Source organism: Phocoena phocoena, chromosome 12 (genome assembly GCF_963924675.1).
Source record: "Phocoena phocoena chromosome 12, mPhoPho1.1, whole genome shotgun sequence".
Lineage (NCBI taxonomy): Eukaryota > Metazoa > Chordata > Mammalia > Artiodactyla > Phocoenidae > Phocoena > Phocoena phocoena.
The window spans coordinates 6,820,183-6,840,551 of record NC_089230.1 but is presented as its reverse complement, the minus strand read 5'-3'; the positions used below and the strand labels follow the sequence as shown (position 1 = coordinate 6,840,551).

Sequence of the window (20,369 nt, the reverse complement as noted above, 5' to 3'; positions counted from 1 at the left end):
GAGAGCCAGAGGCAAGCCCGAAAGAGTAGAACGCACTCGGTGCGTATCTCGGTGAGACTTCTACCACCCGATGATAACAGGCCTGAGAAATCGTGGGGTGGTAAAAACTAATTAGTGTAACGAGATAGAACAGAACTCCCCATCCTCTAGAACACCCAGTGCCCTCTGGGAAGGACAGTGAAGACAGGGCCGCCATTCAGGACGCCGGGCAGGGGGCTCCAACCGGCACCCTTTTGTGAGGGTGGACCCCCCAGGGCAGTTCCAGCTGGGTGTGGCCAGGCTCACATCAGTGTGACCGCTCTTGTCAATGTGCTGCAGCAATTCCTGACCGTGTGGAAAACCAGGACAGCAGCAACAAACCATTATACGAAAGAATATGAAAAACTATATATATATATATATATATATATATATATATATATATAAAACCGAGTCACTTTGCTGTATACCAGGAACATGACATTGTAAATCAACTATACTTCAATAAAAATAAAAATTAAAAAAAACCCCATGATTCCTTTGTCAGGATCACATTGTCCTACGCAGTTAACGTTTTATGAGATTGACATACATTGATACCCGCTATGTGAACATATTTTATTTACCATAATATCTGAAAATATTTTATTTATCATAATATACTTTATTCTATGAAGTTTAAAAAGCTCTCTTGTTCATTTAATAGGAACCATTTGAAAATACATAACTAACCACACACAGTCATAAAATTTCACCCTATCTTCTCTGTGGATCTTTTTTTTTATTTAAATGTGATCTGGTATTTTTTTTAATTAATTAATTTAATTTAATTTATTGTTTTTGGCTGCGTTGGGGTCTTCTTTGCTGGGCACAGGCTTTTCTCTGATTGTGGCGAGCAGGGGTTACTCTTCGTTGTGGTGCGTGGGCTTCTCACCGTGGTGGCTTCTCTTGTTGCAGAGCACGGGCTCTAGGCACACGGGCTTCAGTAGTTGGCTCTAGAGAGTTGGCTCTAGAGTAGTTGGCTCATGCAGGTTCTAGAGAGCAGGCTCAGTAGTTGTGGCTCACGGGCTTAGTTGCTCCGTGGCATGTGGGATCTTCCCGGACCAGGGCCTGAACCCTTGTCTCCTACACTGGCAGGCGGACTCTCAACCACTACGCCACCAGGGAGACCGTACTGTTTTTTTTTTAACGTAGGAAATTGTTTTAATTGCTGCAAAGATTTTTCTTCTTAACTAGAATTGAAGAGGTCAAAGCGCTTATGTGTGAGACACAGGAATGTTTGAGTTTGTGAATGCTTCTCCTTGGGTGATGTCTTATAGCTATTCTCTCTGTCCCATGGAACTTTCTGTGATATTGATGAAAATATGCTCTCTCTGCATGGTTTAGTCCAGTAGCTGGAGGCCACATGTAGCTCAAATGTAGCTATTGTGGCTGAGAAACCTAACTCTACATTTTATTTAATTTTAATTTAAATAGCCACTTGTGGCCAGTGGCTACCATATTGAACAGCACAGCCCTAGACTGAGGTGAGGGCAGAATCAAAATGAATGCACAGGAGCTATGTTATCTTCAGTAGAAACCTGTTTTCCAAAATGTTCTGAGTTCTCTTGTAGCTGGTAGAGCTGAAGAAGTCTTCTCTATTCAATTTGCCACAAAATTGATTTCCTAACACATTATTCAAAGCGATGGAGGTTATCATTTTGAAAGAGTATAATTATTTCATACTTCCCTTATTTTAACAAAAAATAGCTAAAGACACATGGAAAGGTCAATGGTTCTGTGTTGGGTTAGAAAATATATATTTCTATTTCAGATTGCAGAATACTTTCTAGGAACATTTGCCAATTGCTAAGTGTTTTCCAGAAGAATGTTATGCAGAACTTGTTTGTACATTTATGAACAGTTTCTTTAATTAAAATAAATACTCTCCAGAGCTTTCTATCTTTGCACTTCAAGCTGGCTCACAAGCAGAAAGTCTAGCAAGACTTATTTCCACTCTGTAAATGAGCCAGTCTTAGTGTTTAAATTAGATCTTTGGACACTTGTCAAATAAACACGGAATGCATATTTCTGACATTTTGTAGCATTCACTTTCTTTTAAAAATACTTTCTGATAAAGAACATCTTGTATATCAAAAAATAACGTGTCAACAAGATTTGATTCCATGCTCTACATGCTACAGAGGCCAGGGGGTTGAGGTAAAAGCAAGGAAGGGTTACAACCTGGAGTTTAACGCTGACAAACCCACGTTTAGACATAATGGAAAATACCTGTCCTTTTTGGTGTCTCCTTGAAAGCATTACAATATAAGCCACACATACCTGGAGTCTAGAATTTAATCTCTATTCTTCTTTGGAGAAAAGGGAGAACTCTATATAGTTTTCAAAATACTTCACATAATTTAGTTAAATTATGTATTTTTATAAAATTAAAATACCTTTAAAGAATTGGAAAAGTAACCACTTTCTTTTTCTTTTTCTTATTAAATATTGACCATCTGCTGACTTTCCGTTTCTGAGCCCCACATATTGAAATGAAAGGGCTTCCCATCTATTTATCAAGTTTTTAACCCAGTAATTAGATCTTTGAGGGAAGGAATAGGTATCTCCATTTGTCTACATCGACTCCTTTCCTATATAGGGGCTAAAAATGAGGCTCAAACTCTCATTTAACTAAAATCTTCAACAATATATTCATGATATCGTTATAAGTACTTTTAACAAAAATTTCTTTGCAGGTAGCAGGTCCGTCCTTGCACAGGTCTAGATCCAGGTTGGATGGAGCCTTTGTACCTTTAGGTTCTACAATTTTTGAGACGCTCTTCAAGGAAAACAATGCAAGAATACCATTGGTTAAGAGGGCTTGGACGGGGTCTGTGGAAGTGAGGAGGCCAAGGCGAACGCTGCATTAGCTCCTCGATGAATCTGCCTTGGAGCAACACACGCTACTCATTAAAGGAGGGAGTGACTACCAGATGCCTTAAGAAATTCTATTTAATTTCCTTAACTAATGATCAGTTTAACGATTTTTTTTTTTTAAAGATCTCTGGTTTTCATTTAAATGAGTACGAATTTTTTTTCAGTTGTTAAATCTTGTCCCTGAATTTCTAATTTAAAACAGAAAACTCTTTATTCAATTCTTAGTATTATTTTAAGAAATTACCTCTCAGACATATACCATCCCAAAACAACAGCAAATAAGATAAAGATGTTTTATTTACAGAAAACTCACAAGGTTTGATTGCTATAGCTTTTTGTACTCCCAGGTCAGTGAGCATAATGTATTCCATATTTTGTTGCTGTTTTCCAGTATTAAACATGTCAACATTTTACATCGGTACCATAAAACTTAGTGAGATAGTTCTGATGAATAGCAATAAGGCCAGAGAAAGAATAATGCATAACACGAATTCCTCAGGAAATCAATTAGTATTTTTATGAGCAGTAGTAAAAATATGACCAAGGGTTAGCAGAGAGTAAGGTCAGGCTATTTGATCCCAAAACATATTCTTTGCTGAGTTCTGTTTATCCATGTAAAAATATTCTGTGCTGTGTCAAAACGAAAATCTCAGTGCTCCCAAGACTAAGATATCTTATATATCAGATGTACTGAATTCTTCATTTGGCTGTGTGGCCTTCGACAGGGCATATAAACTCTGTAATTTTTGCAGGATTTTCAGGTTCCTAACTGACTTTTCGTGGATCTCTGAACTTAGTATATTTTGGTGTTCTGAATTATGTACTATGTGTACAAGTAAAACACTGCATATTTTATATTTTTTGAAGAGGTTCTTGTTGAGGTAACATAAGTAATTCTAGTATTGGGGTAAATGATGATTAGTATTTGAAAATAAAAGTGACAGTGTATTCATATTACTTCTACATTGTTAAGATTCATTCATTCATTCACTCAGTCATTCAATGAATGCTGAACTCCATATACATGAATTTACTGAGGACAAGACTATGGAGGCATGAAACAAGTGTCACACTTCAACTTGAACCCTCGGAGGTGGCACTTAAGCTCGGATAATTCTTTATAATGGTAAAAATTTTGCTGCAACCATCACACATCTATCAGGCCTTTCCTAGCTGGACTGATATTATCATTTAAATGGAAATCCTTACCCTCCTTTATTAGCTAATGTACACTGGGTAACAGTTAAGCCTAGTGATACAGGGGAGCAAAGGATCAGCTAATCTGATTTTCCAGGGAATAACACTATATGTTTGAATAAGAGAGTCATAAATACTAACTTTAGCACCTATTTTAAAGGAGCCAAAGACAATGAAAATGCTGAAGTTTGTGTCTTCAGATGGAAACTATACACAACAGCAATCATGGATGTATGGGGGAATATCCAGGCATGTAGCGGTGGGCTGACTGATGAGATTAGAACTCTACAGTTTGGAGCTCAGTACACAGGTGTTTCTCAGCTCTAAAACTGTGTGTCCATGGGCACCTCACAATGTACCTGGAAAGCTGAATTTTTAAATTCTGTGAATGACAGGGAATTTGGTTCTCAACCATTTTTATGCATGAGATCCTTTTTGTAACATCAAGCGTTTCTTGGATACCCACATAATAAGAGTTGCCAGTTGAGGACAAATTAAGCACAGGTGGATTCGCAGATATCTTACAATAAACCTGTAAATTACAGCCTGAGAAGCACGTCCAAGACTCTGATTTTTCCATAGCTTTGCTGTCAGTTACTTTCCTTGAGCACTGTCTAGGGTGAGGGGTTCACTGCTCCCAAGGCAGCCTGTTTTGTGGCTGCTGTCCATGGTGCTAGAGCAAACCCTGAGCAGAGATTCATCTTCCTCTAACTTCTACCTATTGGGCCCTGTTCTGCCTCTGAAACGACATAAACTAACCACGATTTCTTCCACACAACAGCTTTCCATTACCACCCGTAAATCCAGAAAAGACCACCAGCTTACAAGGGTGTACAAATCACAGCAAAACAGCATGTACCAGGAAAAGGGAAGAGAAAGAAGAAAAAAAGTGAAGCCAGGAAATAAGCTTCCAAATCCATTCTATTAGTGGCCCATTTCTACGCTGTAGCTGGCCCACAAATGCGGCTCTAGGTTTTCCAGCAGTCAGCTTTCAGGGGGAACCCTTAGTAGTTGCATAATTCGCAATGTCCTCCAGGACAACCTTCCTCAGGACAAGCATAATGAACTTGGAATAGGCACCATGGTTCCTCACAGAAAAGCCCACTGGGATGTCCTGAACCACACACATCAAGTTCCCTGTACAGTGACCACAATATAAACAAATGGCACCAAATTACTATGTAAGGAAAGCAATTCTTTGAAGGGCTAAAATAGTGAGGCCCAGGTACCTAACTCCCTGCTGTAGATCTAGCTTGATTCAGGGGTATATTTTAGAATATTTGGAAGGGAGGATCAAACAAGTGTCCTGTAGTTAATTTTCCATGAATATTAGGTCTTTCAGGTGAACTTTTGATAAATACTGATTAAGCTTTTGATTAAATATTAAATAAATATATACATAATGCCAGGCACTGTTCTAAGCATTTTATATCCATTAGCTCATTTAATATTCATAATGGTCTCCTACAGGGTCATTACAAGACATCGTATTTTAGAGGTTAGGAGACTGAGGCACAGAAAGATTAAGACCCCTGGTAGCAGATACAGCCAGCATTTGGATCTAAGTCATACAACCCAATCTCTTTTTTTTTTTTTTTTTTTGCGGTACGCAGACCTCTCACTGCCGTGGCCTTTCCCGTTGCGGAGCACAGGCTCCGGACGCACAGGCTCAGCGGCCATGGCTCACGGGCCCAGCCGCTCCGCGGCATGTGGGATCTTCCCGGACCGGGGCACGAACCTGTGTCCCCTGCATCGGCAGGCGGACTCTCAACCACTGCACCACCAGGGAAGCCCCCAATCTCCTTTTTCACCACTACAAGAATCCCAAAGGCATGTAAGTTGGGTTAACATCCTTTTGTGAAAGTTGAGGATTTGAAGAAAAAGAGCAATGATGAGGTCAACTTATGTCTTTTGAGAAGGCAAAGCAATGGGAATTTGTATCAGTCTAAAAAAGCTTACCGGGACTGGGGCATAAAAGGCAGGGAGGGAAAAGAAAGCATCAAGGTAAGTGCATAGTTTAGAAAATCATTTCTCTTTGTTCTTTTTTCAACTTCTTCAAATTACAAACAGTGGTGGATCAAAATATGTCCATGTATTCCTTGACACCCTTTCCTTTAAGACGGAGCCTAATTTCCTTCCCTTTGAGGGGCCTGCTGGACCTAGTACTCAGTGCTGACCAATGGAATAAATCAGAAGTGATGGTGTACAGACTTGGAGAGCAGGTCACTGTGGCTTTATCTTTGCTCTGTCTGTTGGATCAGTTGCTCCAGGTAAGTTAACTACCATTCTGAGGACAAGTAGCCTAAGAAGAGAGCCACGTGGTGAGGGCCACTAGCCAGTGAGGAACTGAGGTATTTCTGGCCAAGAGTCATGTGGTCGAGCCATCTTGGAAGTGGATCTTCCAGCCCCAGTCAAGCCTTGGGTTAACTACAGCCGAGCTTGACTCCAACCTCATGGGACTCTCAGCCAGAACCACCCAGCTAAGCTACTCAGGGATTCCTGACCCTCAGAATCTGTGAGATAAAAATGTTTATTAATTAAAAGGTTCAAATTTGGGCTTACTTGTTATGCAGCAATAGATAAGTAATATATGAAACAACAAGCATCCCCTACCACCCTCGCAGTAACAAAACAGAATAAATAAAAATAAAACACATTGCCTAGAACTTCCAAAGAAGCATCCTGAAGATAACCATTCTCCTTTAGGTAAGGACTTGCCCCCCAAACTCTCTTAACCCAAAGATCTTAAAGCAATTCAATTTACTTCCAAGGTAATTTTCCATGATTTGGAGTTCAAATATGTGTGTTACTTATAATGTCACATTGTGTAAAAAAGGGAAGCAAAAGATGTTCAAATCTTAAATTACATAAACCTTCCAAATTCTTAGAGCAGGACGAAGAACTGAATGCAGAAGATGGGCCAAAGGAACCCCCAGCTTTAGAGGATGGAAGAACAGGAGCTGTTAGCAGGTTGAAGCATATAATTGAGCCATTAGTTAAAAGCTACTGTAACTCATTTTAAAAGAAAACACTTGCTAGAAATTCTGATCCCAGAATTTGGCAGCTTGCTGAGGCCACGTGCAATCGGTGCAGATTATACAGTAAATGACGACTAAAGCTGGGAAGTGGAGTTTGATTTCCATGATTTCTAAGGCTAGCAGACATGACTTGAGCTTTCATCCTAACGCAATCACCATTATTGCTCCACAGGTATTTCCTTCTGCTTGCGCATCGCGGTGTCTCTTTATCTCTCACCTTCCACGTACCCTGCTTTATCACTCGGCCCAGGGCTCGTTAAGCTGTGCTCCATGACCGATACGGAGCTTTATGGAGGGCGACAGATGCCAGTTTACGCACAGGTAAATCACAACGCTCAGCCCCACATCAGGCTTGGGTAATACCCCTCTGCCGTCCATACCCCTCCGTCCACAAAACTCATCATGAAGTTGCAATTTTAAAAGAAATGCTTTCCCATCACAATTCAATAACCTTTTTAGAAGCACATACACTTCTTTTTCTGGCCTGCATGAAATTTAATATCAGGATTATTCTCCATTTGTCATTTCAACCTATAATTTAGTCAGCCTACTTGCATTTGACTTATGTTTCCCTCACCCCTTCGCCGTCAGCTCGCAGCCACAGATCCATTCAAGAAGCTGTCTAGGTCATATTGGTTTGACCTCTTAGAACAAACACTTTCCATGTTTCTTATTCTGCTTCCCTAAGAGGCACCATTAAGTTTTGCTCATCTCGATTTAAAATGATTTTTACTACACAATAACATTTCAAGTTTTCCGTATTAACCTTCATTTTATTTCTTGAAATACTTAGGCAAACAATGTTACTAAGACATCACGCTAAGATGAGGAATTCTCTTTCTCCTCCACTCCTGTCTACTTAATGCCTGAATTAAGAAATCACACATTTTTGCTCTGAAGTAGCTGAGCACTGGAAGAAAAGTTTAAAAGGCTGACCAAGTAATTCACGTCTTAAACACTTGGATAGCAATTAAAGCAGAAAATCTTACCTCCCCTTCTATATCTATATATGGTATCCTGTTAAGAATTTAAAAATCTATTTTATATATCAAAGATGTCTGAGTCTAAATGGAAAATGAAAATAAAGCAATCCTAGCCAATTTGCCAAAGCAAACAAATACACGGTCAAGAGCCAAGAGTGTGGCTGGTACTCACCCCGCAGCCCAGGCCGCTGCCCCCTTCGCAGGTGACCTTCCTCTGGCTGGGCTCAGGAAGCAGCCCTGCTCCGCAGCCCGGGCTGGGGCACAGCACGCCCCCCATCTGTAGCACGCACTCTTCGGCACCATATTGCTGGTACCGGTTGTACTGCAAAGAGAAAATGAGTTTTTCAAAGTGATAATACAGTCACCAAGATGTGCTGTTTTACCGAAATGTTAATAGTTGGTGGTTCGGGGGTTTTCTTGTTAGTCTGTTTCTGTAAAAACGGGGGTGCGGGGTAAGGTGTGGTACAATCTAGAGAAAGTCTCCCAGTTCCAGCTGACAAAACAGATAAGTGAGGCCTGTGTTCTTCGAATTTCTAGAATTTACCCTCAAAAAATAGATTTTTCCAAGTTTGATCTTTTAAAATACTACTACCAATTGCATTTAGTAGACTTTTTCATACAAATTTTAGGGAACATATCTATACTTTAAGTTATGGACATTCAAAACGCATCACTATCAATCTCATCAAAGAGTATATTTTCATGCCTCTATTCAGGAGCCTATCGAATTTTTAAAACTGTTTTGAAAATAGGTCCCAATGTTCCACCCCTGGTAATTGTTAGCAGCCCACACGGTATCAATGAGCATACAGACTACTGTTTTTGTGTTAAAGAATAAAATTTTCCTTTCATCACTATTCTTATTCTTAAAGCATGATTTCTTTTATCCCTGACGTCATTTCTCTGTGCTGTTGCTTGGCTCAATTCCCTTTAACTGTTTCCCCAGCTTGCAGAATAAACCTCAAATTGCACAGCACGCTTCCCAGAGTCTTCCTTGTCGCAGCCCTAAGTTACTGTTCTCCTTGCATTATTTGATCATATTCTCTTCTAAACTCAGATCAACTCAAATGGATCTGACAATTAATTAATTCAAGCAACATTTACTGAGCGCCTACTATGTGCCGGACACTACTGTGGGTGTTGGGAATACAGCCCTCAACAAAACAGACATCTCTGCTCTCATCCATAAGACTAGAACAGTAAATACTGAAAGGTTAAACTGTATAGTATTTCAGATGGTGATGAGTGGGGAGGAGAATAAAAAACTAGGAAGAGATAGATCCTGGGGAAGATGGGAATTACAATTTTAAAGAGGTGATCAGGGAATAGGGAATGTCTTATGAAGAAGGTGCATTTAAGCCAACATCTGAAGGAGATTAGAAAAGCAAGCCATGTGCCACCTGGGGGAATGAGCTTTCCTGGCTGAATATGGAGCATTATAAAGGTCCAGAGGCTGCATGGGCTTGTTTTGTTTGAGGTACTGCTAAGAGGCCAGTGTGTCTGAGGTAAAGTGAATGGGCGTGTGTGTGTGTGTGTGTGGGGGGGGGGTGGGTAATAGTAGATGAAGTCAGAGAGTTAATGGGGATCCAGGATGTATAGGTCCCTGAAGGCCTCTGTAAGAACTCTGGCTGTTATTCTGAGAGATTTGGGAACCACCGGGGACTTTCAAGCTGTGGACGACACAATATGACTAATCTCTTAAAGACAGCCATCTGGCTGATACGTTCAGAATAGACTCGTGGGGACAAGGATGGAAGCAGGAAGCAGAGAAGCAGGTCAGAGGTTATTTCAGCAAGGTCCACGGAGAGGGTGGTGGCTTGAATCAGGAAAGCAGTGATTGAGGTAGGGATGGAGCAGTGGTTGAGTTCTGGATATATTTTGAAGGTAGAAATGGAAAATTTTTTTAGGCAGGTTGGATACATGGTGTGAGAGGAAAGGAAATCAAGCGGGAAGTAATGTTTTTCGCTGAGAAGACAGAGGGCAGGAGAGACTATTACTGAGATGGGGAGACTTGGAAGAAGAAAGGTGTGAGTCTGTGTGTTTAGGGAGTTGAGAAAACGAATCATTATTTCTATTGTGCTCATATTCATTTTGAAAACCTCCTACACAACTAAGTCAAAATGGTGAGTGGCTAGTTGAATGTATGGCTTTGGAATTTAGGAGAAAGTTGCGGGTTGTGGACACCAATTTTGAAGTCATAGGTGCACATAGAGCTGGAAAGGAAAGGGTTAGCATCAGGCCTACTCTCCATTTTCTCTTATTTCTGACCCAAGCCAAAAAAGAAAGATGCGTTGGTCAAATCCCCTTGTAAATACGCTAATGGTACTTATATACAATGGCATTTACTAGAAAAGAGTTCTTATCTATGGAATGCATTCAGCAGGAAACACTTGGTCTAAGTTTGCTTACGGTAAACTCGAATATATGAATTTATGAGGTAAGGCTCTCTGAAAATGTCATAAGCTGTGCAATTATTAAGGGATAATGAAGACATTTTATCAAGTGAAGAATGATGAGACAGTTTATATAACTGAGAGATTTCATGTTAGTGATCATTCCATGAACTTCCCAGAGACCTCATGTATTGACTCTTGCCTAGAGTACATCCCAGTATGCTGAGAAAGGACAGGCATAGCTGTGTTAAATGAGGTGGGGTTTCCCTGTATTTTGTCTGTGTCTCATCATTACCAGCATCCTGGAAGTTATTAGTAAAGACTGACACTGGGTTACATCTACGATTCTTTTTTTTTTTTTGCGGTATGTGGGCCTCTCACTGTCGTGGCCTCCCCCGCCGCGGAGCACAGGCTCCGGACGCGCAGGCTCAGCGGCCATGGCTCACGGGCCCAGCCGCTCCGCGGCATGTGGGATCTTCCTGGACCGGGGCACGAACCCGCGTCTTCTGCATCGGCAGGCGGACCCTCAAACACTGCGCCACCAGGGAAGCCCACATCTACGCTTCTTGCAAGTCTGATTTGACAACACGACCCTGTGTTATCTCAACAGCCATGAGACTGGATGAGATTACCCAACCTTTGTGGGGATGCTGAGAAGGAGCCAGCAAAGGAGACTGAGAAGAAGCAGCCTATTAGGCAGGTGGAAAACGAGAAGAATGTAGGTGTCCTGGAAGGCAAGGGAACACAGTATTTCAAGGAGGGTGTATGTGTCATGATAAATTGTGTCAAAGGCTGCAGACAAGACAATTACTGAACACTGGCTGTTGTTAGAAATGGAGATGCCACTGCGATCTCGACAGGGGCCATTTCAGTGGAGTCATGGAGCCAGAGGCCTTATGGGAGTGGGGTCAAGAGAGAACTGGAGGAGACAAATTCCAGGAGGTGAGCGTGGATACTTTTTTCTAGGAGTTTGACTGAAAGGGGCAGCAGAGACAGGGGGACAGCAGCTGGGAGGGCTGTGGGACTGTAAAGGGATTTTTGAAAATGGAGAAGTAACAGGATGTTAGTAGGCTGAAGGGAATGAGTGAGAAGAGGACGGCAACTGATGACGCCGTGGGTAGGTGAGGGACTGGGATCTACAGGATGAGTAGAGGGTGAGGCCTTAGGACGAGGGCAGAGTGCTGCGGCCCACGTGCGGACAAAGGAGGTTTTGGGAATTTGAGGTGAGCAGAAAAGGTATGAATGAGAAAGGCGAGGGAATGTTTGGAGTCAGGATTATTGCGGGGCAGCACTAAGAGCCCATGTGAACAGCGATTATGAATTGAGAGGAAGCTGGTCAGTAGAGTTGCCTGCTCTTCTGCACCAGCACTCAGCAGCACGTGCAGAGCAGACAGGAAGTTGGCTTTAAGCCACGTGGGGTTTGGTCAGACTTGTATGAAGAAGCAAGCCATTCCTCCATTCCCACCCCCGTGTGTCTTGGCACATAGCATCCCCTCGTATCACTGTGAATGATTCCAATAAATATTTATTGACCCCTCCGCTCAGCTCTGTACCACTGGAATGCTTAACCTTCCGTTTTGTCCTATCCAAAATGGGTACAAAGTTTCAGTTTGGCAAGATGGATACGTTCTTGGGATCTCAGGTACAGCCTGGGGAACACAGCTAAAAATTCTATATTGTAGACTTAAAATTGCTAAGAGGGTAGGTATTTCAGAACTACAGAGTTTTACTTAATATTTTCTGTTTTACATCTCTGTTGCCCTTTTTCTACACTGGTTCTCAAGAACGCACAGAATAATAGAATAATAATGTTCCATAATAGCTCACTTGCTTTAGCTCACATTGTACACACTATGATTTTACAATGACAATATTATCACCATGAATGTGATTACTAAAAACTTCAAATATATTTTCATGTGCTCTACCCATTCTCCTGCCAAATTTTTCCAATAATACTGTATCTAAATTGTTGAGACATAGGGCCATTTCATACTATGCTTTCTTTCTCCTAATTCTCATGTAATCTTAATGCTACACACACACACACACACACTCTCTTAATACTCATCACCAGTCCTTATGTTAACGTCTGATCAGCAATTTTGGTTGTTTGAAGCTTGTTCTCTAGTATAAATTCCTCAGGAAGATCTCATTGGGAAAATGTTCACTGAATTCTTGCTCAGTGACAGTTTATTTGGGGCCTTGATTCTTGAAAATGAGTTTGGCTGGATATAAAGTCCTGGGTTCATATTTTTTCCCCCTCAGGTATCTTAAATGTCTTACTCTATGTTCTGATATAAAGTGTTATGGGCAAAGCTTATGACAATCTGATTTTATTTTTTTCCTTTATAAGTGAATTGATCTTTTTGCTCAGATGCCCAAAGGATTTCTTTTTCTTTAGAATCTAGTAATTTTATTAGAATATGTCTTGGTGATGGTCATTTTCTGATCAATATTCATATGCATGCTACGTCAGGAAAGTTGTACTGAATTTAATTTTTTAGTATTTGCTCCATTCTCTTGCTTTGATGTTTTTCTTGTGGGCTTTCTAGCGTACATATATTGGATTTTCTTTACCTAATTTCTAAACCGGTCAACTTCTCTTGACTGAGTTAGAAGTTGGGTAAAGTTGGTTTATCTTACTTTATTTTCATTTTTTAGAATTTTCTTTCTTTTCACTGTCTATTTCTTTTAAGACTATGTCCGTTGCTATTTATTTGTACTTGTGAAATTTCTTAATAACTTAGTTCCCTTTGGAATAGTTATTTTAGTTTTCACCCAACTGGTGGGCATGACCAGCTGATACACTCTCACCGTCTCTCAGGACAATATTCTGCTCTTCCCTCTGCATCTCCTCTTAAAAACTTTGTGCGGCATTTGACCTTGTTTCTTTTCTGTTGGGATTTTACTTTGTTCCTTTCTGTCGCTCACCTTTACATGAAATTAGTTCTGAAATTTTAGGAGGAAGAAGGATTCAGAATAGCTCTTAATGGCTCTACAGTTTCCTATTTGGTTTTTTGGGCAGTGTTAAAAAATATGAAGGCTCAATTTCTGTGATCTCCCAACTCTGTTACCCCATTTTCAACTGGACGTTCTCTTTCCCTTTACTCCGTGAGGGGCTTTGTCCTGACAGAGGTCTTTGACTGGTTACTGGTTTTGTGAGTCATGGGACCTACATGCTCCAGCCCCTCAGGCCTTCCTGTAGACCCTCTGCACTCCCCGCTTTCCTTCACGCATTTGTATTCCTGAGTTCAGCACACTATCTTGTCCATAGTTGGTACACAATAGTTGTAGAATGAATTAATAAAATTTAACTCCATTCTTAAAGAATTCTAATAAAATAATCAATGGCGATGGGAATTAATAACAGAGTGGTATAGGATGATGTTTACCTACATAAATTATTTTCTAGTTTAAATAAATTGATCTTAAGTCATTAGCTATTTACTGATTTGATGACAGATCACCTATCTATTTAATTTAATTAAGCAATTTTATTACTACGATAATATTTTTTCTAGGAAGAAGTTAACCTATTAACCTATGGACAAAGTGCACTAAACTCTATAGAAATTCTTGCTGACTACATGTGTTACAGTCTCAAATTCTGACAGAACGTGTAAACTATGTTCCTCTTTCCATTCATTAACTAAGGAATTTATAAGAAATAACTTTATTATATTCAATCTATATTACAATTCCTTTTCTAAAGGAAGACAAATATTTTAGCTTACATGTCTGGTAATTTCTGATTAAAAAGTACACACAACATCTGAATCAAAACCTACAATTACTGAATGCATTTCTTTTTTTTAACATTGTGAAATGTATAAGAAAAACATTTGACCTAGACCAATAATGTTCTAGTATTCACAGAAAGTTTAATACCCTAAGGAAACAATTTAGACATGTAATTACATTATATGTTATTAGCAGGGACCCTTATGTAGTTTTCTTTAAGATAAGACCCACAGTTTCATAGATTCCTTTCAACCACTTACTGGCACAAAGTTGAGAGTGCACTAGAAGAAACATACTATATACTTATCGGAGAGTTGTGACAAGTTAGCATGAAGTACAGCAGAATGTCTGTACTCATCTGAGTGTAAAATACACACAATAGTGGTAAAGTGATAAATGGACTGCAAATGGTGGAAAGGAACGACGACTGATCCTTTGACAGTACTTGTGTTATTTCCTAGGGCTTTTTTTACTTATCACTGTTGAATAGCATTTATAAATAGAACTAACTTGGAGGAATGTGATTAATTTATAACATGAACTAGGTCTGTATGGAGTCCATTCTCAGGTGAGCTCAAAAGCAGTAAATTCTCTAAAAATCACTTAGGCATTGTTTGTCTTTGGAACCACAGTGAGTGTCTATGTGTGTGCTTGTGTACGTGTAGATAGGTATAGCCAACTTACGCTGTTTAAGCTGTTAATAAAACTAGTTTGCAAATTTCTAGATATACTTCCATAAAGTGGATACTCCACAGACAGATAACTAAGAGAATTTAGAGATGACAGGGTATTTGCAAAAATTTTTAAAAATAAGTGTTAATATTAACAAAGCATATACTGTTCTGCACCTAAGAAAAAAATAAAAAGTTCCTCCTACATTTTGTCAGATTATAGTGAAAATACATTCTGTTAGATGACTTATCTAGGTAAAATCTCAACTCATTGGTATGGTTTATATTTTATTTATTTGGGGAATAAATTATTCAGTTTTTATGTGTATGCTCATGGATTCTCTTAAGAACAGGAAATACTCATTTTAAAGTATAAAATTCACAGAAGATTCAATAAACTCATATTTTAAGAATCTAAAAATGAGTCAGGGGAGAGCATAAGCAAACAGAGGTTGCACTTTGGTGGTCTGTTGCTAGTTGGAGGAGTTGGGTTGGGTAGAATAATGTTCTATAATGAAGCCAAGGTCCCAGGTCCCGGGTCCCACGGAGGCCAGTTAGCTTCCCCTTCCTTGCTGGCCACTGTCTCTATGCTAAGTGCAAGTGGTGACCCGCGGGGTCAGGCTGGGGAGGAACTGGGCCCAAATACCCGACACTGCTGGAAGACCACTCAAAAGGCCTGTCCTATGTAGGAGGGCACGAACGGCTCATCGTGATGTTTAATTCGCATGCTTTCCTACGAAAAGACAGCAAGAAGGAAGCTAAATCTTAAAACTGCAACAAATTTGAAGCACAGGCATACTTAGGTAAAACTAAAATCTGGGAAAACAGGCAAATGTTCTGTCAAAATGAGGTGGAGCTTGTCAGCAATCCATGGCAGCCTTTCAAATCCTCTGAGCAGGGAAGGGGGCTGTTTGTGTTCTGCCATGGAATTTTCCAGAGTATCCTTTTGGGGGCACTCAGGTACAGCTACAAAAGCAACCCCTACACAGGCTGTTCTTGCTTTTCCCCCACTAAATTCTGGCTTCTGTGAGGTCTTAGCCACAAGCACCCAGGGATTCCCTCCCAGGACCTGTCTCCTGCTCTCCCCCTGGAGGAGAGAAATCCCCATCAGAGATACCATTCACCGAATTACCACTCTGTGCCAAGGACTGTGCCCACACTTTGCCTATGCATTTCACTCTCCGTCTGTCCTAGAAGTGACAGGTGAGGTCACTGAGTCACAAAGACATTCAGTCCTTCACTGTGGTTCACACGGGCAGGGACTCAGTGCTGTGGCTCTAAAAGACCACCCTTTCCCCGATACCAAGCTGCCTCCACTTTCTTTTTTTCCCTTTTATTAACAAAAATTCAGCTCACTATTCCTTCGTTATCATTTAGAAACTAATGAAAAACGGTTTATTACAGCACTTCTTCTTTGGCTAAACGAAGTCTAAAATAACTTTTTAGAGGAACATGAATTTATGATTAATCCATTTCCCAGTGCTAAGTAGAGAATACCCTATTTTCTGTATGTATTAGAATTTTAAAAAACACTCCTTAAATTCTCAGTAATCTTAGTTTTCTTCATGTGCAAGCAGTTAGCACCGGGGAGTTGGTGACAGCCCCTGTGGAGGTGCCTGTCACCATTGTGGTTTGTATTCTCAGTTTTGTTGCTAATAATGTACTTTTCATCCCTGGACGTCTGTCATTGACTGATGAAGTAAACTGGCTAGAGAAAGGGCTGGACCTTTTTCATCGCCTAGAAAAAAACATCATTAGGATGGCTGAAATTAAATGCCAGGAGAAAACAGATCAAACAACACCTGAAATATAATTAAAGCAACAGACTGTATCCTGGATTGCAATTTACAAGGTTTTTCTTTTTCAGATGTTTCAGACGACATGATGCCAAAAAATATCTCAACTTCTAGTAGCCGTGGAATCTTCCGGAAAGGAGGTCAAAATCGATTGACTTGTTTGTCCCTTCTCCATGCTGTGGGCCATGCAGTGCCCCACAGGAAGGGTTAGACTGTGAAAGCAGATACTTGCAAACCGTTTTCCTTGAAGGAGTTTCTACTGAGGGCGTGACTTCAGAGACTTCTGGGAGCTTTGCAAACGGGTCTGCTAAGCCCACCTCCTGATGGGGCCCTTGGCAGAGGGCAAGGCTGTCTGTGGGCACAAATTATTTTACCCTTTACTATAGTCCCTGAGAAGTGGTTGTGAGCAGTGCTGTTAGTCTCCAAATCCAAGAGCCTCACCCTCAGAGAAATGGAACTTCCCTGAGAGGGTGTGGTTTTGCCACCTGCACCCCCCTCCTCCCTGTCTCTTCCCGGCCTTTGCTTCTCTAACACGGGATGCTCACATCTCTCCCTTCTGGTCATCCTCCGGTCTGGAGGCAACTATACTGGTTTCAAGGTGATTATGAGGCCAATGGAAGGGGAAGAGTGACATATCAACGTCTGGAAGTTTTGTGTAAGGCTTCAATTTGAGGCAATGAAACGGGTTATTTCCACTGCACATTTAATGAATTGATTTGAACTCTGATGACCCAAATAATTAAAAAAATGATCTTCTCGATTATATTACATGGATTTACATTTACAACTATCTTTCCTTGGTGTCAGCAAGCCTATGATACCAAGGAAACGTTCTGAAGTGAAGGCCAAGTAAGTTGCCTTAATGCCCAAGAGACACACTTGAGATGATAAGAGCCAGGTGAGACGGCAACAGCCAGGTGAGGTGACAACAGCCAGGTGGCCTGGTTGTGTACCTACTTCCCTCAAAGGTCATCAGAATTCATTCCATCATGCCTCACATCATTATTGACTTCTGAGACTTAGGCATCCCCTACTATTCTCATTCCCATAAAGGTCTCGATATTCTCCAATAGGAGCCTCCCTTCTCCCCTAAGCCCTTTCTCTTTGTCCCCTGGAATTCCTGCTCCACAATGAACAAGCTCTCCCGTGTAATCAGGCTTTTCAAAGGTTTCTCTCTCCTACCCGATTTAACTGAAACTGGTCCATCTCCTCGCAACCCTCTAAAGTGAAGGCTGCTTTTTGTTTCAGGTGTACACACCTGAAAGCCAGAGTTGGAGCTGGTTGTCTCCAGGCCCCTCACTGATGTTCCTAAACCCTTGCTCCCCTCTCTCCTGCAAAACCCCACCCCACTGCTCCTCTGAAACTTATGCCATCTGGCTATGTACCGCTGTCCTCTCCCCACTGCCACCACCTGCAATGGACATAGGTGGATAAGCCCCTCATTCTTGGGACTTTAGCTTCTAGTTCATGATTTTCATCTCTGCCCCTATTCTTCTCATCATCCTAGGGATTGAACTGTCCATCCATCAACCTCTTCTTTCAGTTCCTTTACCTTCTCACCTCTGGGGACCTTTTCAAAACAATTCTTCTACTTTTACAATTCATTCCTGGGCCTTGTCATCATGAGAAACTGTACCACCTCTGAAATCCAAACTCCAAATATGTCTCTTTCCAACCATCATCTCCTGTCTTTCCTTTCCTGGTGCTCTTACTGAAGTATGGACATGGCTTAAATCCTTCAACTTCACTGAGAATTCTCATGAACTGACCTAATACTTTCTCCCTGGCCACTGCTTGCTTTCTCTTAAATTACTCATCACAGACTTCAAATGAGCATTTACAACTTCTTCATGATTGTACTATGTTTCTCTAGTAGCATGTTTTCTCTTCTTTCTTCCCATACTGCTCATATCCCACCACTTTCCTCTCTGGACATCTTACTTCATACTTCACTAAGAAGACAGAAGTCACAAATGAGGTATTCATTTATTGGGCAAATATTTACTAAGCATCTTTTTTAAAAAAAATTTATTTTATTATTATTATTTTATACAGCAGGTTATTAGTCATCCATTTTATACATATTAGTGTCTACATGTCAATCCCAATCTCCCAGTTCATCCCACCCCCACCCCGCTTCCCCACTAGTGTCCATACGTTTGTTCTCTACATCTGTGTCTCTATTTCTGCTTTGCAAACCAGTTCATCTGTACCATTTTTCTAGATTCCACATATATGTGTTAATATATGATATTTGTTTTTCCCTTTCTGACTTACTTCACTCTGTATGACAGTCTCTAGGTCCATCCATGTCTCTACAAGTGACCCAGTTTCATTCCTTTTTATGGCTGAGTAATATTCCATCACTACATGTACCACATCTTCTTTATCCATTCATCCGTTGATGGGCATTTAGGTTGCTTCCATTACCTGGCTACTGTAAATAGTGCTGCAATGACCAATGGGGTGCATGTGTCTTTTTGAATTATGGTTCTCTCAGGGTATATGCCCAGTAGTGGGATTGCTGGGTCATATGGTAGTTCTGTTTTTAGTTTTTTAAGGAACCTCCATACTGTTCTCCATACTGGCTGTATCAATTTACATGCCCACCAACAGACTAAGCATTTTCTATGTGTCAAGAAATCTATGTGGAGAAGATGCAGCAGTGAAAAATGTGTCTGCCTTAATGGAGCCATTAGACGCCAACTTTCCCCTCCGCATCACTACACCTGCCAACATACCTGCACCCACACTCACCTGTTCCTTTCTGTCTTCTTACAACAAAGAAAGTGGCTTTATCCCTGTTAAGGGTCAATTACTCCCTCTGTGCTGTGGATCCAAAACAAACCCTTCTCACCTTCTAAAGTACTTCCCTTCTTTAGCTAGCTCATCTATCTCTTGAATCATCAAATAATCCATCTCTACTGGATCATCTCAATGGACATAAAACAAGTTCTAGCCCCCTCAGTCTGTAAAGCACCCTTCTGCTACTGCTGCATTTCCTTTTTCCTTTTCATAAAAAAATTTCTAGAAGAAATTGACTCTGCTTCTGCTGACTCCTCATCCCATAAAAATCTGCCTCTTGCCTCCAACTCTCCACCAAAACTGCTCGTTACGGCCACCCATGACTTCCACGTTGCCGTATGCAAAGGACAATTGGCCGACCTCATCTTATTCAGCTTTTCATTAGCATTCACGTAAACAGCCACTTCTTCCTCTGGGAAACACTTCCTTTCTTGGCTCCATCATGACACATCTCTGGATTTTCTACTCCTTTAACTTGAGGCTCCTTCTTGGTCTCCTTTGCTGGCTGCCACTCTTTTACCAAGTTTCCAAATGCTGGCGCTCCTTAGGGTTCATCCGTGGTCCCTCCTCTCTTACCTACTTTTCGCAACCACCATGGATTTAAAATACCACCTACATGCCAGCAACTCCAAATTTATCTGTCTCTGACCCCTGACCTCCCTCTCCTCTGAGCTCCAACTCACACATCCAAATCCCGACTTGTCTCCTTCTCAATGCTTCAGTCATATCGAAGATATCCAGAATTGAACCCTGATTCCAAGCTTTCATCTTCACCTTCCTACCATCAAACCCATCTCAGTAAATAGAGCTGTAGGATTCCTTCATTTCCCTGACTCTTGGCTAA

The 20,369-nt window shown here is 40.9% G+C and overlaps 1 protein-coding gene across 3 annotated transcripts in view; it reads right to left on the bottom strand.

Moving 5' to 3' along the window:
- The window catches only part of PRKN (parkin RBR E3 ubiquitin protein ligase), a 1,024,664-nt gene that overhangs the window by 166,352 nt on the left and 837,943 nt on the right, over positions 1–20,369 (bottom strand). For 2 of the 3 annotated variants that reach the window (XM_065889067.1, XM_065889066.1), the window contains one exon: positions 8,289–8,438. The exons of the other annotated variant lie outside the window; for it this stretch is intronic. In XM_065889067.1, coding sequence (XP_065745139.1) covers positions 8,289–8,438 — 150 coding nt within the window. The remainder of the gene's footprint in view (positions 1–8,288; positions 8,439–20,369) is intronic. 3 annotated transcript variants of the gene reach the window in all.